Here is a 27864-nt window from a genome sequence, read left to right as displayed (position 1 = left end):
TGGTTTCCTGAAGTCTGCAGAATGAATATGGTACCCTCCTTTGTCATAATGACTTCCTTGAGGGACCAACCTGGGGTCATCAGCCAAACTTCTGTCTCCTAGGTACCTAGGCATAGTGACTTTCTAATCTAATCTATTCTATTTATTTTATTTTGTTAGTATGTTTGGTTTTGTTCTCTGTCTCCCCCTTTTAGACTGTGAGCCCACTGTTGGGTAGGGACTGTCTCTATATGTTGCCAACTTGTACTTCCCAAGCACTTAGTACAGTGCTCTGCACACAGTAAGCGCTCAATAAATACGATTGATGATGATGATGATCCCCGTAGCCATCTGTAGCAACATCTAACCTCCCTCCCCGTGGTAAAGATTTTTCTGCAATCAAACCCCCTCTTTATAATAAATCTCCCTCTTCCAATTCCGTTTGCTCATCTACCTTCCCAAAGAAGCTAGAAAAGACATAGCCTTTTGATTCACATCACCTGCACAGTGTCAGCCAGTAACATGAACTCAAAAGAGCTGGTCCAGCTCAGCTTTTCGACAGAGCACAATGTGTTTCTTTCCCCTGGGCCCAATGTCCACCTGAGTGGGATGATTGTGAGGGCCGAAAATCACTGGCCACAAAGCTAGCCGCATCTCAGAACAAAATCGATTTCAGAGGCATTGTCCAAAGTCACAGCTCCACCATTGGCATTGCTTTGCACATAGTAAGCCCTAACAACGACCATCATCATTATTACTATTATTATTATTATCCCTTTGCTCCCTTTTAGAAGTTTATCTGCTCTTCCAGGGACACGACCGTAGAAACTGGTCCCTTCGTCAAGCTCCCTTTCATTTTCCTTTCAGCTACCCAGTTATCCTGGGTTGAGCTGTAAATGGCCCGGTCAGCTTTGTCTGGTACCATGAGCCCTGCACACAGTAAGCGCTCAATAAATGCGACTGACTGAATGAATGAATGAATGAACTGTGGCTCATCATCCAGTGGGTGACGAGGTTAAGCGTCATAACCAAAGTCATTGTAGTGTTAGCTTTTCTCCACTTGGTAGCAAGCTTGCTCTTAAAATAGCCTTGGAAACTACCACCTGCCTTTATCTAGTAAGTAGAAAAGATTCTGGGTGTTTTTTATTCCCACGGGGAGATCACATGTATTAAAATATAGTGGACTGGCCCACCTTTGCTCCCTAATCACAAGACTGCCGAAGTCTGGTAGCTTAGGGCAGGCAAAACCAAATCCCTCCAGGGAGATGTTTGCTGTGGTGCTCTGGAAGCCGGGATGACTTAACTGGGATATTTCTGTATCCTGGAGGCACTTAAGGTATTTTATTTGGAGGGTTGCCTAGTGACCAAGCAAACCAGATCTTGAAAAATCATTACGGATTCTGGGCCTCTTGTCCGGTGTCAACGGTCTTTTAGTGGAAAAGTGTGATAACTTTGGCTGAACGTGAATCACATCCTCTCCCTGACTCTAAAGCCCTTCTGAAATCACATCTCCTGCCAGAGACCTTCCCTGATTTATTTCCTGCCATCAGTGGGATTTATTGAGCGCTTAATGTGTACAGAGCACTGTCCTAAGCACGGGGGTCCCTGTCGTTATTCTCCCTCAACTACCATCCCGAAAGCTTGCACCAGCCGCACACATTTTCTCACAACCATCTGTAACGCTTTTCTACATATTCTATTATTTAAGCACTCACCTTTCCTTCTTTCTATCTAAATTATTTTAACATCTTCACTAAACCGTAAGCTCCTCGAGGTCACCAATCATCTGTCAATCAGTGGTTTTTATTGAGCACTTACTAGGTGCAGAACACTGTACTGAGTGATTGGTGTACCAACTCCTGTGCTCTCCCAAGCTCTTAGAACTGTGTTCTGCACGGAAAGCGGTCAGTAAATGTGATTGAGATTCTAACAGTGTAGTAGCTGTATATCTGGGGGACTTTTCTTGTAATATTTACCTCCTTGGCCTCTTTTGGAGATAATGCCTTTTGGCCTAATAATAATAACAGTTATGGTAATTTTTAAGAGCTTACTGTGTGCCTAGCACTGTTCTATGCACTGGGATAGGTAGAAGTAAAGTAGGTTGGACACAGTCCCTGTCCCACATGGAGCTCCCATTCTTATTCCCCAATTTAGAGGTGAGGTAACGGAGGCGCAGAGAAGTGAAGTGACTTGCTCAAGGTCACACAGCAGACAATTGGCAGGGCTGGGATTAGAACCCAGGTCCTTCTGACTCCCAGGCTCTATCCGTTAGGCGGTGCCGCTTCTCAGCCGAATATGACTGCCCTGCTGAGCTAACTCATCATGAACATTACAGCCTCGTTATCTACATAGGACTGCAACTCCTTAGCCTCTGACACTGTGGTTGATGGGGTCGCGGAAGCCCCATTAAGCAGTGAGCTACGTGCATCACCATGCCTGAATTCACTGAATTTCAGCACTTTCCTTTTCAGTAACAAAAGTCCCCCTCAGTTCTCAGCCCAAAGGAAGATGGATGGAGGCAGCAGGAAGTGAATATGGTTCTCACGCTGCTTGGTTTGTGTGCTCTTCTGTTTTAGTGACGACAGCATGGGCTATCAGTATCCATTTACACTAAGGGTTGTTCAGAAGGATGGGAATTCCTGTGCATGGTGCCCGTGGTACAGGTAATTGTCTTTTCTGTTACCCCACGAAGGAGAATCTTTAGCATAATTGCAACCTGGGAGAATCGTATGGGGAGTGGTTTCAGCGCCTCGGAGGTAAAAGATCAAATAAGAGAACGGCGAATTGAACTCGAGCCGCTCTTCCCCTCTTGTTCCCAGTATTTCAGAGTATTAAGCAACTGACTTTACAATTCTCTAGGGCCATTCCACCTCAGTTATTCCAAACCAAATCCTGTCGCGTTTCTGCCCTGTACAGCTCGCATTTTTCACGTGACATGCACCCTACAAATTGATTTTGTGTTTATAACCACTTGCAAAGTCAGATACCCATCAATCAATCAATCAATCGTATTTATTGAGCGCTTACTGTGTGCAGAGCACTGTACTAAGCGCTTGGGAAGTACAAGTTGGCACCACATAGAGACAGTCCCTACCCAACAGTGGGCTCACAAGCTACAGGGCCCCAAGAGTTGGGGCAGGGGAGGGAATTCATTCATTCATTCATTCAATCAATCATATTTATTGAGCGCTTACTGTGTGCAGAGCACTGTACTTAGCGCTTGGGAAGTACAAGTTGGCAACATATAGAGACGGTCCCTACCCAGCAGCGGGCTCACAGTCTAGAAGGGGGAGACAGGCAACAAAACAAAACATATAAACCAAATAAAATAAATAGAATAAATAGGTACAAGTAAAATGAATAGAGTAATAAATACGTACAAACATATATACAGGTGCTGTGGGGAGGGTAAGGAGGTAAGGCGGGGAGGTTGAGGATGGGGAGGAGGGGGAGAGGAAGGAGGGGGCTCTGTCTGGGAAGGCCTCCTGGAGGAGATGAGCTCTCAATAGGGCCTTGAAGGCAGGAAGAGAGCTAGCTTGGCAGATGTGCGGAGGGAGGGCATTCCAGGCCAGGGGGAGGACGTGGGCTGGGGGTCGACGACGGGACAGGCGAGAACGAGGCCCGGTGAGGAGGTTAGCAGCCGAGGAGCGGAGGGTGCGGGCTGGGCTGGAGAAGGAGAGAAGAGAGGTGAGGTAGGAGGGGGCGAGGTGATGGACAGCCTTGAAGCCGAGGGTGAGGAGTTTTTGCCTGATGAAATTGGGGTGTTTAAGGGAGGGAGTTGGAGCTGGATGGAAAAAGTAGAGTTTTTCAGATTAACTCAAAACTGGTTTCTTTCACAACTCATTTCCCCTCATCCATTCTTGCCGCTCTTCTCTCCCTTTAGGTTCTGCAGAGGCTGTAAAATCGACTGTGGAGAAGACAGCGCGTACATTGGAAATGCTTACATTGCTGTGGATTGGGACCCCACAGCCCTTCACCTTCGTTACCAGACGTCACAAGAACGGGTAAAATAAATCGCTCTGCCAAACCCACTCGGCACAGCGTTGGGTTGGGTTGAATTTTTACTAGCTTTGAAATATATTTCATTGCAACTATACTGTGCCTTTTCAGGGCTAAGCACTCCTTCTCTTCAGCAGAGAGGCCATTCGGATGATATTCTTCCCGGTACTTAAGCCTTTGTGTTGTAATTGCTGTGGGGTTTTCTGTTCTTTCTCAGTTAGAGTAATTGTTAAAGACCACAAAAAAATCAATAATTTTTAAAAAGCCCGAGCTAAAACTATGGGTGTAATTAAGGGATAATGCTCATGGCGGTGGCTTATGCTAAGAAATAAGTGCATTCTGCCTAATGAGTAAATGTTAGTGTGGAACTGCAGCCTTTGATGGCCTCAAAAATCACTGAGCCCCCCCTCCCCAATTCTTTTTTGTTGGGGGGTGATTTTTCCATTTGAGGGGGCAGGGATTTGAGGGAACAGGAAAGGGAAATGTGGAGGGGAAGGAAAGCAGGAAATAGGAAGGAAGAGACAAGAAGGAAGAGGAAACAAAAAGTGGGAAGGGAGGAGTGCCTCTTTGTTGCCAAATTGTACTTTCCAAGCGCTTTGTAGAGAGCTCTGCACACAGTAAGCGCTCAATGAATGTGATGGAATGAGTGAATGAAAGAATCAGTCTCCCCCATCTCATACCCCACTCCTCACCAGGGCCAGACCGAGCAGCTATTTTGGCCCACGCCAGCTGGTCTCACACCCCCCAAATGCCCCAGGTCACAGGACCGTGCCAGTCCCGTCACCATAGCCGCAGTTCTGGATTGCAAGCCCGTGCTCACATCCCTCTAGAATTCTCTAGACTCTATGCTCCTTTTGGGCAGAGAACGTGCCTGTTCATTGTTACGCTGGACTCTCCCAAGCGCTTAGTACAGTGCTCTGCACTCAGCAAGCGCTCAGTAAATACGATCGACTGACGTCCCACTCATACTGGGGAGACACCAACCTGCGCCCTAAAAACCTAAAAACATTCACACCACGGACTTTCCAGCCTTTGTTTCTGCCATGAGGATCCCAGCCCCCGTGGCATCAGTGAGGACTCCAGTCCCAGTTGTCCCGGGGCAATAGCTCTTAGTGCGTGGCACAGAGTAAGTTCTTAACAAATACCACATTATTATTATTACATATACCATTATCATTATTAAAAGGTGGAGCTTCCATCTTGGCTCCCCTGCTAATTGTTTTTTTTTTCCAAATGCAAAGGTGGGGAGCAATCATTCCCTTACACCTTCCTACTCTCATTTACCACGGTATCACCCCCACAGTAACAGGCACAGTAGTTTCCTGTGGACCAAATACACTCCAAACCTCTGAGTTGATTGAACTGCTAAGAAGAGAACCGCCCCCAAGAGAATTTAATGTATAAGAGCTGTAAGCTTAAATGACACATGCTCAGAAAGGCAAGCAGCAAACCCTCCGGCCCCTCTGAGAATCAATCGATTGATCGTATTTATTGAGCGCTTAAGGTGAGCAGAGCACTGTACTGAGCGCTTGGGAGAGTACAGTATAATAGAGTTGGTAGACATGTTCCCTGCCCACAACAAGCTTACAGTGTAGAGGGGTAGACAGACATTGATATAACTAAATACATTAAGGATAGGTACGTAAATGTTGTGGGGGTTGGGGAGGGTGGTGAATAAAGGGAGAAAATGAGGGTGAAGCAGAAGGGTGTGGGAGAAGAGGAAATGAGGGCGTAGTCAAGAAAGGCCTCGTGGAGAAGACGTGACTTTAGTAAGGTTTTGAAGACGGGGAGATCAGCTGTCGGATATCGAGAGAGAGGGTGTTTTTCCAGGGCAGTGGTAGGACGTGGGCTGGAGATAGATGAGATCGAGGTACAGTGAGGAGGTTGATATTAGAAGAGTGAGGGGTGGAGGCTGATGTTGACTGCTTCCCCAATGCCTCATCAATGCAGCTTTAGTGTTGGGAAAACGGAACCTCAAAGAGAAAACTCATTTGTCCCACGGTTTCAAAATGGGCCAAGATGTATCTCAGGACGAGGATCAGGGCAGAGGAGGTGGGGTGGCTCTAGATATTTCAGACAAGTGGCTTTTTGAGAGCAGGAGACTGTAAATGCTAAGAAAATACAGACCGATACCAATTGGTCAAGGGCAACTTGCCCAGGATTTTGTCTTCAGTCTTCAGTGCCCCCTGTCTTTTCCCTCTTAGAGGGAAACCCTTTATGGACCTGTCATTCAGTGAGTTGGACTATTGACCAAGCACGTCTTTTCGTGTCCTCTCGTGATGTGGGTAAAGTCCATTATCACTTGCAAATAAGGAATTTCCTCATTTGTGAGGAAATGAGGTAGTATGCTGTAGTACTTCCTTGTTCTGGGGTGCTTTAAAAGAAAAAAGTCATGACTGTTAACACCAAGGAATTGCCATTAGAGCGTACGAAAGGAGTCCAATAAGATGGATTCCCAAATAGTGGGGAAAGTTATGAGCAAGGGGTCAGAAGCAGGAGAGATGAGAAGGAAGCACGATAAAAAGAGTAGCCTGGCCGGAGTGAAAGGCATGAGCCAGGAAGTAATGGTGAAGGGAGCAGAGATGTCAGAGAGCCAGTGGAGAATTTTTCAGCCAGTGGTCTAGATCTTCTGCTTGATGCAGAGGGAAAAAGTGAGCATGGTGCTGACCAACGTCCCAGAAAATGGATCCGGGTTTTCCTCCACCCCTCACTCAGTCAGTCGTATTGATTGAGCACTTACTGCGTGCAGAACGCTGTATTAAGTGCTTGGGAGGGTATAGTACAACCGAATTGGTAGACATGTTCCCTGTCCACGGGGAGCTTACAGACACACCTTTGTTAGGGATTCTTGTATTTGGCACTTCCCAAGTTCTTAGTGTGACCTACAGATGAATAGGTTTTTGAAAGCTTGAGATCATTAATACTTAGAAAATACTGGCCCTAATGGATGGAGCAGTGGGAGTCAGAAGGGCCTGAGTTCTAATCCCAACTCCACCACTCGTCAGCTGTGTTTGTCGGCTGTGTGGCCTTGGGCAAAACACTTCATTTCTCTGTGCCCTAATTACCTCTTCTGTAAAATGGGGATTAGGACTGTGAGCCCTGCATGGGACAGAGACTGTGAACTTTTATCTATCCCAGTACTTAATACAGTGCCTGACACATAGTAAGCACTTACCAAATAGCATAAAAAAATACAGATCAATACATATTGGTCAAACTTTAGTCCAACTAGCCCAGGATTTTGTCTTCAACCTTCCAGCACCCAGTAATATGCTTTATATTAATGCTTATTACTGACAGAGACAAATACCCATAAGGGTATGCACCCTCAGAGAAGGACACTTAGAATACACGGAAACAAATACAGGTGTATACAAATACACTTAAGATAAGAATGGTCGCAATTTCCCCAAAGTGGAAAATTGGGCGCGCCATGTAGAAGAGGGACTGTGTCCGATGTGATACTAGGAAACCTTGCAGAGTGCCGTCTCAGCATGAGTTAGGAACCAGCAAGATTTAGTACCCACCCCAGCCCTTAACCCTTTGTAAATACTGTAATTTTAGTATTAGAAAACAGAGAGGAGTCACGATGACAGTTGGCTGAAGGAGTGGAAGTTGGATTAGTCTCGGAAGAGGAACTTCTTAAGAGGAATTTGAAGTGGGAAGGGTGTGGTTTGGCGAAACCGAGTGGGAAGGCTTTCTAGGCAAGGGAAAAGATGTGCATAGTGACTTGGAACCTGGGGAGTTGTGTGGATCAGTTGGAAAGTTTGCTTGGGGGAGCAAATAACTTGCGCTGGAGTGTGGCAAGGGAAGGGAGTGAATAGATAAGAAGGAGATAACAGTTGAATGACCTTGAAATCAAAATTAGGAGATTCTGCTTTCTGAGGAGAAATGGATAGCCATTAGAGGGTTTTTTTGTGGGGGGGGAGGATTTGGTGGAGGAATAACCCCACTGCACCTTCTGTCTATCTAAGCCCTTTTATCCCCAACTCCCTCTCCATTCTACATGGTCTGTGTACTTGGATCTATGTCCTTTGGGCATTTAGTATACACTTCACCCCCGGCCCTGCAGTACTTACGTACATGTATAAGCGCTTGGGAGAGTATTGTATATCGTATAACAAAGTTCGAAGACCCGTTCCCTGCTCCCAGTGAGCTTACGGTCTGGGGTCGAGGGTACAGGCAATATAAATAAATTAATGATCGATATGTACCGGATATGGAGCCAAGAGAGGGGTGAGTAAAAGGTGCAAACTGAAATCCAAGGAGGACACAGAAGGGAGTGGGCAAAGAGGAAATGAGGGCTTAATCAGAGAGAAGGCCTCTTGAAAAGATGTGCCTTCAATAGGGCTTTGAAGGCGAAGAGTATAATTGTCAGTCGACTATGAAGAGGGAGGGCATTCCAGCCCAAAGGCAGGGCGTGGGCGAGAAGTCAGCAGCGAGACAGATGAAATCGAGGTCCAGTGAGTAGGGGTGACATTGAGGAGTGAAGTGTGTGGGCTGAGTTGTAGGAGGAAATCAATCAGTCAGTGGTATTTATTGCACGCTTATTATACTGTACTAAGCTCCAGAGTACAAAACAACAGAATTAACAGACAGGTTTCCTGCCTATAAAGAGCTAAATCAGGGAGATATGATAAGAGGGGACAAGGCGATAGAATGCTTTAAATCTTTAAACCACAAATCTCACCACGCCAACCTTGTCCTACCCCTCACCTGCTGTTCAATCTCTTTATCTCCTCTTACCATCAAGACATTTCTCCCAGATGACCTCCCCCAACCACCTTCAATTCAGTCTGTCCAAAATGGAATCATCATCCCATCTCTTAATACTGAAACTTCCTAATTTTGCCATTGCCATTGACAGTACCACCATTTTTCCTCTCCTGGATACTCACAGCCTTGGTACTATTTTTAACTCCTCACTTTTATTTTTTTTCCTCCCACATCAAGCGTCCAGATCCTGCCAATTCTCCCTCTGCAGTATTTCACGTATCCAACCCTTCCTCACCACCTTTACAGCCACCAACCACTCAGGTTCAAACCATCCTCCTGCCCACAAGGCTAAGTTATTGCAACAGCTTCCCTGCTGACTCTCCCCACCCAGACCTCTCCCCTACTCCAGATAGGGCTGCTTCAGTCATCTTCATAAAATGCTACTCAGAGCAGCTGATTCCCTTCCCCGTTTCATTGCACTTTCAACAAACGTTCCTGATGGATTTATGAGAAACGGTGTGGCGTAATAGATAGAGCACAAGCCGGGAGTCAGAAGGACCAGGGTTGTAACCCTGGCTCCATCACTTGTCTGCTACGTGACTTTGGGCAATTTACTTTGTTTCTCTGTGCCTTATCTGTAAAATGGGGATTCCGACTGTGACCGACCTGATTATCTTGTATCTACCCCAGCGCTTAGAACAGTGCTTGGCACATCGTAAGCACTTAACAAGTACCAGGATTATTATTACATAATAATAATAATACTAATAATATTCGTGGAGCTCTCTCCTTCTGGTCTGTCCATTCTCTTCTCCTGCTACACCACAGTGGGCACTCTTCATTCTTCCAAAGCTAGCCCTCTTAGTCTACCTCCTTCCAGACACTTATGCCCAACCCATAATCTCTGCTTTTACCCATTTCTCTTTACCTTATCTGTAAAATGGGGATGCCGACTGTGACCGACCTGATTATCTTGTATCTACCCCAGCGCTTAGAACAGTGCTTGGTACATAGTAAGCACTTAAGTATCAGGATTATTATTACATAATAATAATAATACTAATAATATTCCTGGAGCTCTCTCCTTCTGGTCTGTCCATTCTCTTCTCCTGCTACACCACAGTGGGCACTCTTCATTCTTCCAAAGCTAGCCCTCTTAGTCTACCTCCTTCCAGACACTTATGCCCAACCCATAATCTCTGCTTTTACCCATTTCTCTTTACCTTATCTGTAAAATGGGGATGCCGACTGTGACCGACCTGATTATCTCGTATCTACCCCAGCGCTTAGAACAGTGCTTGGCACATAGTAAGCACTTAACAAGTACCAGGATTATTATTGCATAATAATAATAATATTAATAATATTCCTGGAGATCTCTCCTTCTGGTCTGTCCATTCTCTTCTCCTGCTACACCACAGTGGGCACTCTTCATTCTTCCAAAGCTAACCCTCTTAGTTTACCTCCTTCCAGACACTTATGCCCAACCCATAATCTCTGCTTTTACCCATTTCTCTTTACCTTATCTGTAAAATGGGGATACCGACTGTGACCGACCTGATTATCTCGTATCTACCCCAGCGCTTAGAACAGTGCTTGGCACATAGTAAGCACTTAACAAGTACCAGGATTATTATTGCATAATAATAATAATATTAATAATATTCCTGGAGATCTCTCCTTCTGGTCTGTCCATTCTCTTCTCCTGCTACACCACAGTGGGCACTCTTCATTCTTCCAAAGCTAACCCTCTTAGTTTACCTCCTTCCAGACACTTATGCCCAACCCATAATCTCTGCTTTTACCCATATGGGGGATTCCTTCCTTATCTTCAAAACCCTCCTAAAAGCCCACTTCTTCCCAAGAGGCAGTCTCAGATTAATCCCCACCTTCTTGGTCATATCATCCCATCAATCTTCTTAGCCTTCATATAATAATAGTGGCCTTTGTTGAAGCAGCATGGCCTTGTGGATTGAGCCCAGGACGGGAGTCAGAAGGACCTGCGTTCTAATCCCAGCTCCACCAGTTGTCTGCTGCATGACCTTGGACAAGTCACTTCTCTGGACCTCAGATACTTCATCTGTAAAGTGGGGATTTAAGACTGTGAGCCCCATGTGGGACAGGGACTGTGTCCAACCTGATGATCTTCTGCGTGGCTCAGTGGAAAGAGCACGGGCTTTAGAGTCAGAGGTCATGGGTTCAAATTCTGGCACCACCTACTGTCAGCTGTGTGACTTTGGGCAAGTCACTTAACTTCTCTGTGCCTCAGTTACCTCATCCGTAAAATGGGGATTAAGACTGTGAGCCCCCCGTGGGACAACCTGATCACCTTGTAACCTCCCCAGTTCTTAGAACATTACTTTGCACATAGTAAGCGCTTAACAAATGCCATCATTATTATTGTTATTATTACCCCCAGCTCTTAGTTTCGTGCTTGGCACATAATAAGCACTTAATAAATGCCAAGTTAATTAGGTTTTTATTAACAATAATAATAATAATGGTATTTGTTAAGCATTTACTATGTGCCAAGCACTGTTCTAAGCTCTGGGGTAGATACAAGGTAATCAGGTGTCCCAAGTGAGGCTCATGGTCAGTCTTAATCCCCATTTTACAGATGAGGTAATTGAGGCACAGAGAAGTGAAGTGACTTACCCAAAGTCACACAGCTGATAAGTGGCGGAGCTGGGATTAGAACCCACGACCTCTGACTCCCAAGCCCGGGCTCTTTCCACTAAGCCACGAGCCTTTGTACATTTGCTTTTGCCATTTTCACTGTGCAATTGCTTTTGCAATTTTGCATTTTCATTGTATATTTGCAATTTGTGACTGGTTGTCTTCCCTCATTTAATTGTCAGCACATGGAGATCAGGAACTAAGCCTTTTACTTCTGGTATGGGTTCCATGTTTTACATTTGTATGTAAATGCTGTGTGCCGAATGTCATTTGCAAAAGGTAGCATAGGTGGCTCTAAGGTGGGAAAAACCCAAGGATGAGGGAGTCGGAAAAAGGAAGCAAGCATGGCCTAGTGAATAAACCATGGGCTTGGGAGCCAGAGGACCTGAGTTCTAATCCCGGGCTCTGCCGTGTGGCCTTGAGCAAGTCATTTAACTTCTTTGTGCCTTAGTTTCTTCAACTGCAGAGGGGGGATTAAGTACCAGTTCTCCCTCCTACTTGTCCCACGTGCAACAGAGATTGTATCCAGCCTGATTTATATCCACTCCAGCACGGAGAACAGTGCCTGACACATAATAAGTACATAACAAATGCCATGGGAAAAAAAAAAACAAACTTGGCAGCGAAACCAGTAAGGACATAGACCACCCTGGGATAATGAGAGTTTGAACCAGGGTGGTGTATGCGAGAGAAAGGGTGGAGTTGAGAAATAGAGGAAGAGCTAGCAGGATTTAGAGACAGACCGAATGTGGGAGGGAAATTGCAGAGATGAGTCAAAGATAACACCCAAAATTGCGTGATTGTGGAACAGGGAGGATTATGCTGTTATCAGTAGCATTGAGAAATTTAGGAAGTGGAGAAGTTTGAAGTGGGAAGATGAGTTAATTGTTGACATATCAAATTTAAAGCGCCCTTGAGTTTTATTTGGAAAAATTCTACCGGAGTCAAGAAGAGATTAAAGATTTTAAAACAGGAGAGATCAGGGTTGGTGAGGTGAGAGTGAGATAAGGTGAAACCGCATCATAACATGAGCTCCCAGAGAGAATGAGAATGTAGGGAGAAGATAGAGGACTTCAGACAAAGTTCTAGGGGACACACACAGTTACAGAGTGAGGAGAGAAAGAAGAGCTATCAGAAACTTCTGAGAAGCGATCAGAGAGTTAGGAGGAGAACCATGAGACAAAGGAGTCAGTGAAACCACAGTCTAAATGAACTTCTAGGAGGAGAGGGTGTTGGTAGTTTTGATGGCGGCAAGGGGCCAAAGGGGATTAGGACAGAGTAGAGTGTATTAGATTTTTGCCAGGAGGAGGTTATTGGAGGCCTTCTAATGAACATGGTCTCACTAGAAGGTAAAATCCAGGTTGTGGTGGTTCAATCAATCGTTGGCCTTAATTGAGCACTTAGTGTGCAGAGCACTGTACTAAGCACTTGGGAGAGTACAATACAACAGAGTTGGGTGACACGTTCCCTGCCCACAATGGGCTTACGGTCTAGAGGGCTTTGAGAGAATTGGGAGTGAGGAAGTGGAAGCAGCAGGTACATGCAGGCAGTCCATTCTTTTAGACTGTGAGCCCACTGTCGGGTAGGGACTGTCTCTATATGTTGCCAATTTGTACTTCCCAAGCGCTTAGTACAGTGCTCTGCACATAGTAAGCGCTCAGTAAATACGATTGATGATGATGATGATTCAGGAAGTTTGGACAGTTTGGGAAGGAATGGAAAGAACAAAGGCTCTTTCAAGTCAGAGGACCTGGGGTCTAGTCCCGGCTCTGCCACTTGTCTGCTTGTGACCTTGGCCAACTCGTTTCACTTTTCTGTGCCTGAGTTAACTCAACTGTGAAATGGGGAATAAATCCTCCTCCCTCCAATTAAACTATGAGCCTCATGGTGGACAGGGACTTTATCCAGCTTAATTGACTGTGATTAGTACAGTGATTAGTACAAGGGCCCTTAACAAGTACCATTAAAAAGGAGCTGGTGAGTGTATTTGAGTTGAAGGTTGGGTGTGTCAAAAGGCAGAAGGGATAGAACCGGAGGAGGGTGAGTACTTCAGCACAGTAAGAGGGATCAAATATTTTTAGGAGACGGGAGTGGGTAGGATCCCGAGGCCCAGGTAGAGGAACTCGATTTAGAGGCAGTAGAAGATCTCTTCTTGGGACAACAGTGTGAATGAGGAAATTGTTAATATGAGAGTAAGAGATTTTCTTCTTCAAATGTCATCTAGTCGTTTCCAACCCATAGCAACTCCATGGACACACCCTCTTCGGAACATCCCATCTTCTAGCATAAAGTCGTTCTGGTATGTTTATCCATAGAGTTTTCTTGGTGTAGCTACAGAAGGGGTTTCCCCTTGTCTTCTTCCATGCAGTAATAACTTGAGTCTCTGCCATTGTCTTTGATCAACTCTTTGATCACTTGATCATCCGCCTTTGACTCTCTCCCGTGCCGCTGCTGCCCAGCACAGGTGAATCGACTTTGTCTGGCACTTCAGCTTGGACCTTGCCATTACTGGTAACCTTATATGGCAGAGCTCTAAGCTTCTTCAGCGGTTGCAAACTCTCCTGCCACGATAAGGTGTTGTTTCGTAGGAGAGAAGAGAATATTAGGAAGGTGACATTTGGGCTTAGTGGGTCTCTGCCTTGTTAACAAGAATAGTCTGTGAAACGGTCCAGGGTTAGAGGTGGGGATACAGAGGCTTCCAAAGAAAGTCGATGGTCTGAAATAATCAATAGGCCTAAACCTTTTCTAGGAATCATTGACCTGAAATCCACCTGATACCATTCTTAAAAAAAGGAAAGAGTAAATGGACACTCTTACACTAATCTGGTGAGAGTGGAAGGTTTTCAGTGAGTGATTTTCCCCCAGCTCCACCCAGAAGTTAGCAAGGCGTGTGGGATGACACGAACTGTCTTGAAACTCATAACTTTTGAGGTGGGTAACCAGCTCCAAACTAATAAAAGCAGAAATCAGTTTATTGTAGGTTCCATATGTTCAGTAAAAAAAAATGTTACAGTTGCCAAGGTAAGACAAATTTCCTTTTTTATTTTTGGTTTCATTCCAAAGTTCTCCCTTCAAGTAAGGTTATTTAGCCCAGAGCAATGGTGAAATATGAAGAGACCTAATTGCATGATAAACCCGTCATTGGCAGGTCAGACTTTAAAATGAGGAAAGATAAAGGTTAGCCGGGCACTCCACCCCCCCATCCACGGAGGGTAAAAGTCTTAGAGCAAGAGGGAGAAAGAATGCATTCTCACAAGGGGAGCAGGACCCACTGTCCCACATGCTCTTTCCCACTAAATAAATCAGAATATGAGGGAGCCCCGTGAGGGGAACGTGCTTGTAGGAAGGGTGCCGTGGGGAGGATCGATGGGAATGAATTGGGCTCCTTTCTGGGAAAGGGAACTTGTTCAGTTGGTGAAGACAGCATAGTTTGTAGGGATAATAGAAGGTTTTCTGGAATGAGCCTGACTTTTGCCAGAAGAGAGGAATCATCCTCAGGGTAATTGATTGAGGTTCTGCCTTCAGAATAAAATAACCCTGGGTATTGATGATGATAATAATGGTACTCATTAAGCACTTACTATGGGCCAAGCACTGTTCTGAGTGCTGGGGTAGATATTAATCAGGTTGGGACATAGTCCCTGTCCCACGTGGGGCTCATACTCTTAATTCCCATTTTACAGATGAGGGAACTGAGGCCCAGAGAAGCTAACTGACCTGCCTGAGGTCACACAGCAGATGTGGCGGAGCCAGGATTAGAGCCCAGGTCCTTCTGACTCCCAGACTTGTGTTCTATCCTCTGGGCCATGCCGCTTCTCACTGATGTGGTAAAGTGATGGCTAGTCCCCTTTAAGGGTCTCCCTTCCTTGACTTGCCTTTCTGGCAGCAGCAAGGTATGAAGTAGCAGCTTAAGGACAGAATGAAATGTCCTCAGGTATCTTACTGGTTAACAAAGCCTAGAGGCAGAGATAGTAGTAACCTTTTCAACAAAGGCAGCTTGCCTTTTCTCAGGGTGCCCCCCGTACTTTTTACTGCGATTTCCAATGGAGTCCCCACGAAACAGGCAAAACTCCGGGTGGCCTTCTGGTAACTCTGCGTTTCAAGAAACAGATGAGCATATTCGGCTTATCTTGTGCGGTCCGAGGCTCGATGGCTGCCTTCCCATTTTGATCGTGTCTGCTTCTTTTCCTGCTTAATTCAAATCTCGATTCTGCGCGGCAGCGATATTATTTCCCCTCTGGCCTGTGGAAAGCCTGTAGCATACTAATTCTCTGTCTGGAACAAACAATTGGGCTGCTCTGAAAATGTCAGTCGTGAAATGTAGAGTCTCCTCCTTTCTAACGTGCTTCATTGTTGCGTTTGCAACAGAACTTAGAAATACAGCGAAGCCGTCCTCTGTTGTTCTTTTATAAAGATGACAGAAGTTTAAAAATGAGCTGGGAAAGGACTTAATAGACATGACACTGGACATGAATGTGTCTGTTCAACCATCTCTGAGTGCTTTTTGCAATAAAACATAATTACTGCAGTGATTGTTTGGCACTTACTCCAGGCCAAGCTCTCTGCTAAGCACCGGGGCAGATGCAGTGCGATCAGAGCAGACACAGCCCCTGTCCCATGTGGGGCTCACAGTCTAAGGGTGAAGGAGGCCAGGAGTTTAATCCCCATTTTGTTGATGAGGAAACTGAGGCACAAAGAATTTACATGATTTACCCCAGATTAACACAGCGGGCAAATGGCTGAGCCGGGATTAGAACCCCATTTTTCTGAGTCGCAGTCTTTTGCTCTTTCCTCTAGGTCCCACCGCTTCTCTAACATAGCCTGGGCACAGAAATGAAAGATTTTTTAGGTGTATGAGTTTAACCAGAAGAGTGGGTAAAGAGCAACTGTCTTGAACCTTAACACCAAACAAGCCACTTAACCTTTGTCTATCTATAAAATGGTAACGCTGGGACATCTCCTTCCTGGGATTTTTGAGAATGGAGAAGAGGTTTTCCTCTCTACTGGTTGCCAGCCAACACTGCCAGAGAGAGAGGGGGGCGGTTCTCACAGCCAGATATTTACTGATTCGCTTACCAGAAGCGATTGTTGCATAATCAATCAATCAGTCAATCAATCAATCGTATTTATTGAGCGCTTACTATGTACAGAGCACTGTACTAAGCGCTTGGGAAGTACAAATTGGCATCACATAGAGACAGTCCCTACCCAACAGTGGGCTCACAGTCTAAAAGGGGGAGACAGAGAACAGAACCAAACATACCAACAAAATAAAATAAGTAGGATAGAAATGTACAAGTAAAATAAATAAATAAATAAATAAATAGAGTAATAAATATGTACAACCATATATACATATATACAGGTGCTGTGGGGAAGGGAAGGAGGTAAGGCGGGGGGATGGAGAGGGGGACGAGGGGGAGAGGAAAGAAGGGGCTCAGTCTGGGAAGGCATAACCCTCTAAGGAGACTGCTTCAGTGGAACCCAGGACCAAATGTATGGCCAGAACTCTTTGAACTGGAAAATGGAGAGGAGGAAAAGATCAAGCACTGGTAGGAGGAAGGCTGGAAATTTTCAGTCTCTAATTTTTTGGTTTCAAAAAACATTGACCTGGCTATTTTATTGGGTGCATTCCAGGCCGGACGGGCATTCGGCTATTGTGGCCAGCTTTCCCTTGAAAGTGTGATTACATTCTCACTTCACCCGTGAGTCAGTTCAAGCCAATTTGCAACTCTCTTCTATGTAATTGAGAGCATTGAACCCAGGGCTTTTGACCAGTCTCTAGACCGTAAACTCACTGTGGGCAGGGAATGTGTCTGTTACATTGCACTCTCCCGAGCGCTTAGTACAGCGCTCTGCACACAGTAAGCGCTCAGTAAATATGATTGACTGACCAAATGGTAGCTGCACTGAGCGTGAAGCCAGAATTGATGAAATTCCACTGCTCCACGCTCCCCCCCCACCAACTCTTGAGTTCACACCCCTTGCCCCCAGATCATTCCAAGAGGTAACTTCAAGTCATGAGCAGTCCTGGGAATCTGGGGAAATTGTTAGAGCACTGGTGGGTGGCCAACTGAACTGCATCCATCTTCCCTTGCTGTACCTTTGGGCAGATTGTTGAAGAGCACGAAAGTGTGGAGCAGAGCCGGAGGGCCCAGGCAGAACCCATCAACCTGGACAACTGTCTGCGGGCCTTCACCAACGAGGAGGAGCTGGGCGAGGACGAAATGTATTATTGTTCCAAGTGCAAGACCCATTGTTTAGCCACCAAGAAGCTGGATCTCTGGAGACTCCCCCCCATCCTGGTAGGTTGGGCCGAGATGCCCTTTTTCTTCCCAAACTATCCAGCAGCAAGTTACCACTCCACTCCCAGGCTCTCTGAACTGTTGCTACTCTGAGACTTCTTCAAGTTCAAGTAAGGATGTGGTAAAGGTAAAGGTACTTTGTAAAAGGTACTATCTGTGGTAAAGGGGTAGAAAGTGCCTGGGAGCAATTTATGGCTCATCTTTCTGATGCAATCTAGAAAGCCACCTTTTCATCTTGTGCATTCGTGACTGATTTAATTCGCTGCCACTGGAATTTGGGTGGATGGATCTTTCCATTTTTAGAGTTCCGCTGCAGAGGTTCAGGATACTCTGGGATACTTCACCACGTACTTCTTGTCTCACCTCTGTCACGCTTGGCTCACTCTCCTTCCTCCTTGGTTAATTGTTAGTAACTATTCGAGTGGCAGCCGGATGCATGGCTGGCCCTGGGCCACGCGTGGAGCCTTGCCCTCGCCGCCGGTTGCCAGCCAACACTGCCGAAGAAGGGCGTTTACCGATTCGTGTACCAGAAGCCTTTGTTTCACAGTCCACTGAGAGACTGATGGTTGTCTATTTCTCCTACACTGACATGACATTTATTCCTTCCACTGCGTTCTCCCTTCCCTGCACGCTAACAGCTGAAGGTCGTGTGAGTCAGAAAACTTCAAAGCAGGCCTCTCTACTGTTTATTGGGTCGTGTATGATTTTTTCAATCAGATTCCCATTTGAAACTGAGCTATAGGATGCTGGAGTTTAAAGTGAAAGCAGACATCTTAATCCCACATTTATCCCTCTTAAAGGTGAATGATAATCTCATTAATAACTTAAGTAGACAAATTGGATAGTGCCAAAGAAGCGGTTATGGTACCTGGTATTCAGCGTTGAGAAGCAGCACGGTGTAGTGGATAGAGCAAGGGCCTGGGAATCAGAAGGTCGTGGGTTCTAATCCTGGCTCTGCCACTTGTCTGCTGTGTGACCTTGGGCAAGGCACTTCACTTCTCTGGGCCTCAATTCCCTCATCTCAAAAATGGGGATTGAGATTGTGAGCCCCACATGAGAGAGAAATTGTGTCCAACTCAATTTGCTCATATATCCACCCCACCGCTTAGTACATTTCCTTATGCATAGTAAGTGTGTAACCAGTACCACAACAATAATAATTTTAAGTGTTCACATTCATCTATACCTAGAGGACTCTTGTAACATGGAATGAGGAAAAAATCAGATCTTAAATCTGTACTTGAAAATAACTTTTGAAAGATAGTCCAGGAAACAGCAGCTTTGAGATTCAGTGGCAGACATACTTTGTAATAAAGGCCATTACCGAAAACCAAATTCCCCTCATGCTTTCGGGGTATTTAGAGAGAAAATGTCACTTCTAAATGTCAGGTCCTAGAAAATCCCATTTATGTAGACAGTTCCCTCACTCACACCCCTTCGACTTAAGGTGCTAACGTGCTTTTCTGCTGTTTTTCTCCATAGATAATTCACCTCAAACGATTTCAGTTTGTGAACGGCCGCTGGATCAAATCTCAAAAAATCGTAAAGTTCCCTCGTGAAAACTTCAACCCCGGTGCTTTTCTGGTACCCAGAGACCCGGCACTCTGCCAGCGCAAGACCCTCCCGCCCCAAGGGGATGACTCCTGTGAGCCTCGACCTCCTCCGGGAGAATTGAAGAAAGCGGAGTCCCAGAACGGGTTCACGCCCGGGGAAGGGGACGCATTGTGCAAGAGCCCTTCCTCGCTCAGTACCAACACTGTCAATAATACGAAAGGTACGGAGAGTGTGGAGGAACTGGCCCGGGACAGTCATCTTCCCAGCTCTCTTCATGGGGGCTTTTGGCATCAACTTGCAAGACAGTGGAGTGGGGATCATCATCAATCGTATTTATTGAGCACCTACTATGTGCAGAGCACTGTACTAAGCGCTTGGGAAGTACAAATTGGCAACATATAGAGACAGTCCCTACCCAACAGTGGGCTCACAGTCTAAAAGGGGGAGACAGAGAACAAAAGCAAACGTACTAACAAAATAAAATAGAATAGATATGTAGAAATAAATTAAATAAATAGAGTAAAAAAAATATGTACAAACATATATACATATATACAGGTGCTGTGGGGAAGGGAGGGAGGTAAGATGGGGGGATGGAGAGGGGGACGAGGGGGAGAGGAAGGAAGGGGCTCAGTCTGGGAAGGCCTCCTGGAGGAGGTGAGCTCTCAGCAGGGCCTTGAAGGGAGGAAGAGAGCTAGCTTGGCGGATGGGCGGAGGGAGGGCATTCCAGGCCCGGGGGATGACGTGGGCTGGGGGTCGATGGCGGGATGGCCTCTGCCGCTTCTTCTGGGAGATGGGTGTTGTTTCTCCCTCTAAACGGTGGCAGAAAGAGGTTCCTTTCCCACCGTTTTCCGGGTTAGTGTCGGGGTGACAGTAGTCATTTGCCAGGAACATTGCCTGGAGGGGCCCTTGTGGCCACCGAGTGAGTCCAAGCCCCACTCAGCTGTCCTGGAGTTGAGGTAGTGCCTCTAAAGGAAATGGCAGCAAATCTCGTCCTGTATTTTGTAGCTGGAGTGTGGCGCTCGTTCAGGTGGGTTTCCAGCAACTGAATGGAATCTTCACTTTGGCCTCGGTCATGTGTTTCCTTCTCTCAGGCTCTCCATCTTCAGCAAGAAGAAGCGGAAGCAGCTGCCCCTCGAGCAAAAACAGCAGCCCAAATGGCAGCCCTCGAACTTTAGGAAGGAGTAAAGGGCGACTCCGCCTACCCCAGATCGGCAGCAGAAGTAAACTGTCCGGGAGCAAGGAGAACCTGGACCCCAGTAAGGAGAACGGTGCCGAGCGGTCTTCTGAGTTGGCCGACGGCACGAGCAGAGGGCACGTGTTGGGGGAGAGCCAGCCGGAGTTGTTCACGCCTCAGGACAACGAGGGGCCCGTATCCAATGGATTCTTTTGGGGACAGGACGCATGCACCAACAGCTGTAGTAACGGTCAGATGGAAAGCTACAGTGAGGAAGACATCACCGATGACCAAAGAGAAGACGCCTGCGTTAAGCCTATTTACAACCTATATGCAATTTCGGTAAGTGAGAGAGAGAGTCCTTGACTTTGAAGGAACCTCTGGGGTTAATCCAGCCCAAAAAGATAAGGGTCTGCCTTTAGGTCAGTAGAACCAGGACACAAGAATCTCCACCATTCCTTGGTCACTTCTCCCAGGGTCTCTCAACGCTGACACAAGGCTCTCGGCTCAGGTCATTCTCAGTCCCGTCTGCTAGACTTCATCCATCTTCTTTGGTTTCTTTGTGGAAATAAAGATCAATAGATCACTCTCCTCCATATTCATGTAACTGAAGTCTTAACCTTCTCTCTGTCTCACAGCGGTCTCTTTCGGTTAAACAATCCTGTTTCCGTTTACCAGCCGTTACATAATCTGTGTCGGCCTCTTTTGGAACCTCCCACCATTTCCATGTCTTGTACCTTTCTTTTTATTTAATCTTATTTTTTTAACCGGAGTTAAGTGGCGGGTATTGGGAATGTTTCAGGAGATCCGGGTGGGCTATAGACGGTTTGGGTTGAGACTCCTTGCCCAGAGCTGAAGCCAACACTTTCGGGAATCAAGAGCTAGAAAGAGGAATCTTCTCAGCAGGTTGGCCATATTCCCCCTCGATCTCTGAGGGCCCAGAAGCGTTTACTGGTCCTTTTGTGATGGCGGTTCAGGTCCTGGAACACCCTCCCTCCTCAAAACTGACAGTTACTCTCTCCCCCTTCCAAGCCTTATTGAAGGCACATCTCCTCCAGGAGGCCTTCCCTGACTAAGGTCTCTTATCCTTTTCTTCAGCCTTCTGCATCGCCCCGACTTGCTCCCTTCTTTCATCCTCCCTCCCAGCCCCACACCACTTACGTATATACCTGTAATACATTTATTTATTAATGTCTGTCTCCCCTTCTGGGCTGTAAGCTCGTTGTGGGCAGGGAATATGTCTGTTTACTGTTTTATTCTCCCAAGCACTTAGTGAAGTGCTCTGCACACAGTAAGCGCTCAATAAACACGAGTGAGTGAGTGAATGAACGAATACCATTGATTGGTTAATTACTTTCCAAGTCCTTCTTTTAAGATCACTGCCTCATGGCCCTGACTGTTCCGCAGAATCATGGAACGGGTGGGATTCCACTCAGACAAAGCCAGGAAACACAGGTCTCTAGAGAAGCCTTCAACTTCTCTGAAGAATATAGTCTCTTTAAAGGTCATATTCCCAGCCGTCGCCGAGTCTCATCTGGGGACTAGGGGGTTCGGTTTCCTGTAGGAGTCCATCTTAACATGCTTCTTATCTTCTTGTTTTTAGTGCCATTCAGGAATTTTGGGCGGGGGTCATTACGTCACTTATGCCAAAAACCCAAACAATAAGTGGTACTGCTACAACGACAGCAGCTGTAAGGTAAGTATCCGGGGGAAATGGATTTGTGTGAGAGAGGCAGAAAGTGCGTTTAAACACATCCCTATTTATGAGAAGCAGCGTGGCTTAGCGGATGGAACGTGGGCCTGAGTCAGAAGGACCTGGTGTCTAATCCTGGCTCAACCGCTTGTCTGCTGGGTGACCTTTGGGCAAGTCACCTCACCTCTCTGTGCTTGCTACCTCATTTGTAAAATGGGGATTAAGACTGTGAGCCCTACTGTGTCCAACCTGATTATCTTGTATCTACCCCAGCGCTTAGTACAGTGCCTCCAACATAGTAAGCGCTTAACAAGTACCATAAAGGAAGGAAACTCAAATGATGAGCTCTTTCCCTCACTGAAATGGAAACTCCTGTTGACAGCTATATAACTACCTTCAGAATGAGAGAGGAAGGGCAGTGTGGCCCAGTGGAAAGAGCCCGGGTCTGAGAGAGGACCTGGGTTCTAGTCCTGCTCCTGCCACTTGATTGCTGGGTGACCTTGAGCAAGTTACTTCTCTGTACCTCAGTTTCCTTATCTGCAGAATGGGGATTCAGTACCTGTTCTCCATCCTTCTTAGAGTGTGAGCCCCATGTGGGACAGGGACTATGTCTGACCTATCTTGTGTCTATTCCAGAGCTTAGAGTGCGTGGCATTTAGTAAGTGCTTAACAAACGCCACTATCACTAACGGAGAAGCAGCGTGGCTCAGTGGAACGAGCACGGGCTTTGGAGTCTGAGGTCATGGGTTTGAATCCCGGCTCCGCCACCTGTCTGCTGTGTGACCTTGGGCAAGTCACTTAACTTCTCTGAGCCTCAGTTCCCTCATCTGTAAAATGGGGATGATGACTGTGAGCCCCACGTGGAACAACCTGATCACCTTGTATCCCCCCCAGCGCTCAGAACAGTGCTTTGCACATAGTAAGCGCTTAACAAATGTCATCATTATTATTATTATTATCATTATTACTGTTGGGAGCAGAGCTGGCTGAAAGGATGGGTGAAGTGGACGGTCCCCCAGGGCAGAGCAGGGAACCAGCCACCAGATTTGGGTCACATTTACTGAGGGCCGATTTTCAAGGTGACCACGAAAGGGACCACCAATGTCAGCACCTAATTACCCAGGTGACTAATGAGGTGACTCTGGGATTGGCATGGGGTGGGAGGGATGTAAACAGCAGAACAACCTGCTGCCCCGGTAGTTCCACTCTTTACACCTCCCCCAAGTCAGAGTGAGCCCGGAGAGGTATCGAACCCCAGAACCAGCACCTCCTTAGTCCAGTCTGGAGAGAGGGGGTTCGAGGGGCCAAGGCCTCGGTGGTTCCGCCCTCTGACCCACCCCGCCATTCTCCATCACTCCCAGCGGGGCCCAGGCAGGTGTGACCGTTCGTTTTCTTTACCCGTTAGCGAGGAGAAAGGTTTTCTGGCTTCCAGTCATGTGACTGCTGGGTTCCTGTTCTCTCGAGGGTCTTGTTGAATCTCTCGAGGGTCTTTTCTAAAAACTCTCCGCATTTCCTCCTTGAATTCCATACCCTCGTTTTACAAAAATGCCAGGCCAACTAGGACAAGCAGCAGGCCTTCACGGGGAGTATGTCTGCCTGGCTATGGTCAGAGCAGACATACTTCCTCTACTTAGTCTGTAATTTATTTATTTACATTCAATCTCCCCTTCTAGACTGTAAGTTCATTGTGGACAGGGAATGCGTCTGTTATATTGGTATATTGTACTTTCCCAAGCATTTAGTACGTCGTTCTGCACACAGGAAGCACACGGTAAATACGATGGACTGACTTCCCTCCTTTTTATGCCATGAGACCCACAAAGGACAGGGACTGTGTCCAGTCTTATTAACTGTAGACTGTAAGCTCATTGTGGGCAGGGAACACATATACCAACTGTTGTTATATTGTGCCCTCCCAAGCGCTTAGTGTTCAGCCCACTTGTTTTATGCCATTGAGTCATCTTCGACCCTTAGCGACGCCATGGACACATCTCTCCCAGAACGCCCCACCTCCATCTGCAGTCGTTCTGGTACCACTACCAGAGAGTTTTCGTGGTAAAAATATGGAAGTGGTTTACCACTGCCTCCAAAGCAGCGTGGCTTAGTGGGAAAGAACACGGGCTTGGAAGTCAGAGGGCATGAGTTCTAATCCCAGCTCTGCCTCTTGTCTGCTGTGTCATCTTGAGCAAGCCACTTAATTTCTCCGAGCCTCCGTCACCTAATCTGTAAAATGGGGATTAAGACTGTGAGCCCCACGTGGGACAACCTGATTACCTTGTATCTACCCCAGCGCTTAGAACAGTGCTTGGCACATAATAAGCACTTAACAAATACCATTATTATTAATAGTAATAATAATAATAAATTTGAGTCTTCACCCTTGATTCTCTCCCATGCTGCTGCCCAGCACAGGTGAGTTTTGAGGTGCAGGAGATTGCCTTCCACTTGCTAGCCACTGCCCTAGCTAGGAATGGAATGGGTAGCCCTCTGCCTCACTCTCCCTCCCGTAGTCGAGACTGGCAGGGTACTGGGAACTCTCCAAGCGGGACCCTGAGAGGGGGTTCAGCACACAGCCTTCAGTAAATACTATTTTTTGATCAACCCCAGTGCTTAGAACAGTGCTTGTCACATAGTAAATGCTTGAACTATTGCTTCCATTATTATCATTATGGTCCAAATGTTGGGATCGTCATCATCGGCTTCTTTTTTAGAGCACTGTGACTCTCTTCCTCCCTTCAAAGCCCTACTGAGAGCTCACCTCCTCCAAGAGGCCTTCCCAGACTGAGCCCCCTTTTTCCTCTCCCCCTCCCCATTCCCCCGCCCTACCTCCTTCCCCTCCCCACAGCACCTGGATATATGTTCGGACAGATTTATTACTCTGTTTATTTTACTTGTACACAGTTACTATTCTGTTTATTTTGTTAATGATGTGCATTTAGCTTTAATTCCGTTTGTTCTGATGACTTGACACCTGTCGACATGTTTTGTTACGTTGTCCGTCTCCCCCTCCTAGACTGTGAGCCCGTTGTTGGGTAGGGACCGCCTCTATATGTTGCCAACTTGGACTCCCCAAGCGCTTAGTACAGTGCTGTGCACACAGTAAGCGCTCAATAAATACGCTTGAATGAGTGAGTACCGAGCACTTGAGGAACATTTCAGAGATGCTAAAGACGTTTCACAGCCCTGGAGGAACTTTCAGCCTAACGGGAATGTCCCTGTTGCTTCCCAGGAACTCCACCCGGACGAAATTGACACCGACTCTGCCTACATTCTTTTCTATGAGCAGCAGGGGATAGACTATGCACAATTTCTGCCAAAGATCGACGGCAAAAAGATGGCAGACACGAGCAGCATGGACGAAGACTTTGAGTCCGACTATAAAAAGTACTGCGTGTTACAGTGAAGCCCAGGCTGTCTCTGGGGCCGAGGCGGAGGAGACACCGCGCGGCTGCCGTTCGGCTAAAAGCGTCGCCGGAGAGTGACCAGTGCGAGCCGGATGGAGTTACTTGATCTTGTGACCCCGAAGCACAAAGTGAAAAGCCTAATTAAATAGCAATTAACATAAAGATAGTATTGTTATCGTGTGAAATATCTCACTACAAGCTCTCAAAGTGCTCTGTTGTGACTTGCCGGACAGAGGCTGTCATCGGCCCGCCAAACCAACGGCTTGGCGTGAGCTGACTAGGACCAAATAAGAGCTGAAACGCCAGGAGCCCAGCCAAGAGCTGAGCAGTAAAACTAGAGTTTACCAATTATCCTAACAATACTTAGGGTCTCCTTAAAGTCAAAATTAAAAAAAAAAAAAGATAGTGTCGTCAGGGGACGACACGATATGCTACCTCCTTTTTCCTGAAGTTTTATTCCATTTTATTAGCAAGGCTGGGAAAGTAAGATCTGGAGAGATCAGGCAACCTGGACGGGACAGACATCGAGGTTGTCGGGTGTTTTTTTTTTTTTGTTGTGGGTTTTGTTTTTTTTTTTTTAATCATTTTGCCACTGCGTGTGTCGTTCTTTTTGTCTTGCGTTCGAAGCACAGCCAAGTTGTCTGTGGCCAGGGCAGGTTGTCTTCTTGTTCAGGAGTCGATTCTTGTTGTGTTTGCCTTCCAAGCAACACCTTGCCACTGAGGAGGAGAAGGCTCGCTGGGCTGAGGGGTCTTGGACTTGAAGACACCCAAAACGGTGTCGAGATGAGGAAAAGAGACGGATAAAGCTAGGACCGGGGGGTGGGGGTGGGTTGCTGAAATGGGTTTGTGATGATCTGTATGTGTCTTACCATGCAAAGATTGCACATGGAGTTCCTGGAAAGGACAGTAGCAGCAAATCTAGGATGTGTTTCATGATTAGTGTTATTTTGTAATTTTGCACTTTTTAAGAAGGAAAATTCACCTGTTTGGGGGGATGTAAGGGCTCTCTGGGGACTGGGTGGTGTGGCTTTTTTGTGTTTCATTTTCTCCCTTCATATGGAATCTTAAGGCAGCAGATGGGCACCACTCAACGTTGATGTTTGCTAAAGTAGCTCTGATACCTGTCAATGATTTTTATCTTTCGCTACTGGGTTATGATTATTTCTTTTATTTGGTCTGTATTTTCCATCCATTTCCTTGCTGTGCGTGTTTTGGCATTGATTTGTATGTTTTAATTTTTTTTTAACAGTCCAGTCATCCGATTTTGAGACTTCTTTGTTCCCCCTTGGTTATTCTTCTACATGAATCATTCAGGGATGGGACGAAGATATGTGGATTATTTATTTGAGGCTTTTTTTTTTATTTTTCCAATGTGAATTTTTTTTATTATATTGAGGTTACGGTTTCACTCTTTCAGCCATTTCTTGTTCAGATAGACCCTGCCATGCTGACCAGTGACTCCCAAACTACCCCATCCCATCACTTGAGGTAGAGGAACAGCTAATGAAAGAACTTCAAAGTGCTCATTTGTGTATTCATTTCTGGGACTGATTAAGGTCCAGTTTCCTTTTGCCGTGTTTTTGCAGTGATAGCTAAAGAGCCACTGAGAGAGGACTCCTCTCAGACAAGGATGAATGTTTTGCTAAGAAAACAGAGGCGCTAACGTCGTTTCCCACCTAAAAAAGCGAGGTTCCTTATGTAGTAAGGTATCTCTTCTAGAAAGAGCAATAGAGCGCCTGGAGCTGAGTTTTGATGATGATGAAATGCAGAATTTCTGGCTTTGGCATTTTGCAATCCACAAATTTGTCCTACCTGAACAAGCCCCGTGGAAAAGTGAAAGATTTTCAAATGATTTGCATACAAGTGTTTTATTTAAGAAGGTAGCACAATCTACTAATGTTGTTCCTCTGTGTTTGTTATATCGGTTGTAATGAATTTTTTAATTAAATTAATTCATGGATTAACAGGAAATTTATTAAATTAACTCTTAACTATATTCACTTTGTAAATTATTGTATAAAACTCATGGACAATGCACTGACTAGAAATGTGTATGTACATAAATACGGTGTAAATAAAATAGTGTTGATGTATTGAAATACGAGCTGTATAAAAAAAAGGTATCAGTAATTGTATATGGAGTGAACCTGTTTAACTATTAGTCAAACCAATTAAATACTGTGGATGCATCTGTGAGCCGTGTCCTCGATTGACGGGAAGGTATGAAGTCAGAATTCCCTGCCTTCTGTTTCAGTTATTAATTGATTAATAATGGCCTGTAAACTGTTCCCCACAGGTGCCTAGGTGATGCTGCTGAATTGGACTAGTTGCCTCTGAGTCAGACGCCCTGGGTGCCCAACC

The 27864-nt window shown here is 46.1% G+C and overlaps 1 protein-coding gene across 2 annotated transcripts in view; it reads left to right on the top strand.

Moving 5' to 3' along the window:
• USP32 (ubiquitin specific peptidase 32) overlaps positions 1–27602 on the top strand; it is a 210875-nt gene extending 183273 nt beyond the window's left edge. For both annotated transcript variants that reach the window (XM_038759026.1, XM_038759025.1), the window contains exons 28-34: positions 2556–2642; positions 3863–3983; positions 17484–17675; positions 19158–19449; positions 20324–20748; positions 22010–22102; positions 25329–27602. In XM_038759026.1, coding sequence (XP_038614954.1) covers positions 2556–2642; positions 3863–3983; positions 17484–17675; positions 19158–19449; positions 20324–20748; positions 22010–22102; positions 25329–25502 — 1384 coding nt within the window. In that variant the 3' untranslated portion in view covers positions 25503–27602. The remainder of the gene's footprint in view (positions 1–2555; positions 2643–3862; positions 3984–17483; positions 17676–19157; positions 19450–20323; positions 20749–22009; positions 22103–25328) is intronic.
• Positions 27603–27864: the final 262 nt, after the last annotated feature.

This window comes from Tachyglossus aculeatus, chromosome 17 (assembly GCF_015852505.1).
Source record: "Tachyglossus aculeatus isolate mTacAcu1 chromosome 17, mTacAcu1.pri, whole genome shotgun sequence".
Classification (NCBI taxonomy): domain Eukaryota; kingdom Metazoa; phylum Chordata; class Mammalia; order Monotremata; family Tachyglossidae; genus Tachyglossus; species Tachyglossus aculeatus.
This window is presented reverse-complemented; position numbering and strand designations above follow the sequence as displayed.